At 54.3% G+C, this 3922-nt stretch overlaps 1 protein-coding gene across 1 annotated transcript; it reads left to right on the top strand.

The window, feature by feature from the left end:
* The first annotated feature begins 629 nt into the window (after positions 1-629).
* LRRC15 (leucine rich repeat containing 15) lies at positions 630-3352 on the top strand. The gene has a single exon (XM_034990254.1). The coding sequence runs from the start codon at positions 655-657 to the stop codon at positions 2395-2397; it is 1743 nt and encodes a 580-aa protein (XP_034846145.1). The 5' UTR covers positions 630-654; the 3' UTR covers positions 2398-3352.
* The last annotated feature ends 570 nt before the right edge of the window (positions 3353-3922 follow it).

Here is a 3922-nt window from a genome sequence, read left to right as displayed (position 1 = left end):
TGCTTTCCCAGCTGACCTCCAAGTGCGTGCTCTCAGCATCTTCTCCCAGGCTCAGGCCCCATGTATTTGGTCTCATTTCCTATCTGTTCCTCCTGAGGAGATCATGTTCAACCGGCAAATTCAGGTGCTATGGGGGATACACAGATGTATCTGATCCGGGGGTTTTGTATCCAGACAAGATACTGTTCCTGCCTTAAGAAACCTATAGGGATGAAAGATGAACATCCCTGCCCTTGAAAAGCTGATTGACTAGAGAAGGACACAGACAGGAACACAACAAATGCCATACGGAGCCGGCATGGCCATAGTGGACGCTGGGAAGACGACCTGCATGGGAGGGCAACTAATGCTGACTCACGGTATCTGGGGAAGCTTCCTAGAGGTGATTGCATTTGAGCTGGACTTGGAAGTATGGGAAAGATTTAGATGAGGACAAAGAGAATTCTGGGTGGGGGGAATTGCTTGGGCAAAGGCATGGGGAGAAGGTGGAAGAGGCTGGCTGACCAGATCATAGGTAGCATAAGTCGGGGTATGTGATGATGGAGTTCAAAGGCAAGCCAGTGTTCAACACCAAAGACGTTGACTTAAATATAACTGCAGTGTCGGTGAGATAAAAACCCTGAATCACGTGTGCTCTCTCCCTTTGCAGAGGCCATGCCACTGAAACATTATCTTCTTTTGCTGGTGGGCTGCCAAGCCTGGAGTGCGGGGCTGGCCTACTATGGCTGCCCAAGTGAGTGTACCTGCTCTAGGGCCTCCCAGGTGGAATGCACCGGGGCGCGCATCGTGGCGGTGCCCACTCCCCTGCCCTGGAATGCCATGAGCCTGCAGATCCTCAACACGCACATCACTGAACTCAACGAGTCCCCATTCCTCAACATCTCCGCCCTCATTGCCCTGAGGATTGAGAAGAATGAGCTGTCCCACATCATGCCCGGCGCCTTCCGAAACCTAGGCTCACTGCGTTACCTCAGCCTCGCCAACAACAAGCTTCAGGTTCTGCCTATTGGCCTCTTCCAGGGCCTGAACAACCTCGAGTCGCTCCTTCTGTCTAGCAACCAGCTGGTGCAGATCCAGCCGGCACACTTCTCCCAGTTCAGCAACCTCAGAGAGCTGCAGCTGCACGGGAACCACCTGGAATACATCCCTGACGGTGTCTTCGACCACCTGGTGGGCCTCACGAAGCTCAATCTAGGCAAGAATAGCCTCACCCACCTCTCGCCCAGGATCTTCCAGCACCTGGGCAACCTCCAGGTCCTCCGGCTGTATGAGAACAGGCTCTCAGAAATCCCTATGGGCACTTTTGATGGGTGTGGAAACCTCCAGGAGCTGGCCCTACAGCAGAACCAGATTGGTATGCTCTCCCCTGGCCTCTTCCACAACAACCGTAACCTCCAGAAGCTCTATCTGTCCAACAACCACATCTCCCAGTTGCCCCCTGGCATCTTCATGCAGCTGCCCCAGCTCAACCGTCTCACGCTTTTTGGGAATTCCCTGAAGGAGCTCTCGCCGGGGATCTTTGGGCCGATGCACAACCTGCGTGAGCTTTGGCTCTATGACAACCACATCACTTCTCTACCTGACAACGTCTTCAGTGACCTCCGCCAGCTGCAGGTCCTGATCCTCAGTCGTAACCGGATCAACTACATCTCCCCAGATGCCTTCAATGGGCTGGCGGAGCTTCGGGAGCTGTCCCTACACACCAACGCGCTGCAAGAGCTGGACGGGAGCGTCTTCCGCATGTTGATCAGCCTGCAGAACATCTCCTTGCAGAATAACCGCCTCAGACAGCTCCCAGGGAATATCTTCGCCAATGTCAATGGCCTCATGACCATCCAGCTGCAGAACAACCAGCTGGAGAACCTGCCCATGGGCATCTTTGACCACCTGGGGAACCTGTGTGAGCTGAGGCTCTATGACAACCCCTGGAGGTGTGACTCTGGCATCCTTCCACTCCACAACTGGCTCCTGCTCAACAAGCCCAGGTTGGGGACAGATGCTCTCCCGGTATGTTTCAGCCCACCCAGTGTCCGAGGCCAGTCCCTCATCATCATCAACGTCAACGCTGCTCTCCCCAGCGTCCAGGTCCCAGTGATGCCCAGCTACCCGGAAACACCACAGTACCCGGACACACCCAGCTACCCTGACACCACCTCCATCTCCACTACTGACTTCACCAGCACTGTGGGGGACTACACCGATCTGACCACCATTGAGGTCACCGATGACCGCAGCACGTGGGGCATGACCCAGGCCCAGAGTGGGCTGGCCATTGCCGCCATTGTCATTGGCATTATTGCCCTGGCCTGTTCCCTGGTTGCCTGCATCTGCTGTTGCTGTGGCAAGAAGAGGAACCACGCGGTCCTGATGCAGATGAAGGCACCCAATGAGTGTTGAAGAGGCGGGCTGGAGGCAGGGCTGGGGAAGAGTGGGAGCACTGGAGGATCTGGGAGTTTCATTATTGTGCCTCCACCCCTGGGTCCACAGAGCCATCCCCCACTCCCTCTCACTGGTCCCCAAGAGAAAGGCACCCCCACCTTTTCCTGACCTGTCTGGTTCTCCTCTAGAGAACTACAGGAGAACCAGCTCTTGCAGGGCTTCTTACCACCAGGGAGATCCAACCGGCCATGGCAAAAACCCCGTGGGGTTTCTAATTCACATCCCTGGGCTTCCTTCGAGAAAGCCCTTCTCCACAGCCTTACCAGCTCTCCTCCAACAAGCCTCCCTGCACCCGCGGCCCTGCTGGCCTCTGTAGACTCAGTTACCACGCCGGCTCACTTTGTGGGGATAGTTCTCCACGGGGACAGCTCCTTTCCCAAGTAGGATGGAAGTTGATTTCCCTTCCTTCGCTCCACCCCCGTCCGTGGCATGCTCTCCCCTGTCCCCTTGAAAGGTCTCCCTTGATTTTCTGCTCCTGAAGGCAGGGTGAGTTCTCTCCTCACAGAAGGCTTCCACCCACTCAGCTGGCTTCCTAGGAGCTGACAAGCACCTGGTTTTTGGGTCGCTGTGCAAGATGCCCCTTGGCTCCCGCAGAGAGAACCACTGTCAGCATCTCTCATGGGATCGTTATCTGGAAAAGAAAGACCGGCACCCGTGCAACAAGTCGGCCTTGTAGAGATTTCTGAACCACAAATTTTGTTTTGAAAATGTTGGTCCTTTGAGGGATAAGGTCACATAGAATGTCTGACCCCTAAAAACCTTGAAAATCAGCTTACTAGTACTGGATGGAGAAAGCACCCTGGTACCTGGGGTGTCCTTATGTTCATCCTTAGGGTTCTTCTCTTTTAACTTTTTATTGAAGTATAACACATACAGAAATGTGGGAGCGTGACCGTGTAGAGTTTGATGGGTCTTCACAGTTCACACCCATGTAATCAGCATCCAGATCTAGAAACAGGCTATTACTAGTATCCTCCATTGTGGGCTTTTACTGGAGAAGACAGGCTTGAGGAGATGGGTCCCCATGAGCCAGGATGGCCCCTCACCACCCCTGCCAGCCCGCCCTTGCCAAGGCCCAGCTGCTAGGGGTAGAGGAGACGACGTGGGTACGTTCCAGAGATGTAATCAAATCCCCACACCCGCGGCTCCCAGAACGGCCAGGTCAGAGGCCTCTCTACAGCAGAGGTCCCTGCAAGCACACATGGCCTTTATCGCCATGCTCTGCCTCTGTCTGTTTTTAATTTTCACTTTCCATTTGGGGGAAGCAAAATAGTTCGGAGATGAGATCCTTCAGTTGAACAGCTGAATGTAATGGAACCTGGTAATCCTTCTAGTGTGGTAAAATTCTCCATCAACGTTCCAGTCAGCTAGACACTGAAATTCAGAATGCTCACATACGGGAGGCAACATCAGGGTGCACAGATAAGTCACCCTGGGTCTGGGGGCTCTTTGGAGTTCCTTCTGCCTGTGGCCTGCTTATAAG

Source organism: Mirounga leonina, unplaced genomic scaffold (assembly GCF_011800145.1).
Source record: "Mirounga leonina isolate KUSES-001 unplaced genomic scaffold, KU_Mleo_1.0 Mir_115, whole genome shotgun sequence".
NCBI classification, from domain to species: domain Eukaryota; kingdom Metazoa; phylum Chordata; class Mammalia; order Carnivora; family Phocidae; genus Mirounga; species Mirounga leonina.
The sequence above is the reverse complement of the archived record's forward strand: the minus strand, read 5'-3'. Positions and strand labels throughout refer to the sequence as shown.

Coding starts and splice junctions, on each gene's coding strand:
- LRRC15 (XM_034990254.1), top strand. CDS start 655: ATGCCACTGAAACATTATCTTCTTTTGCTGGTGGGCTGCCAAGCCTGG.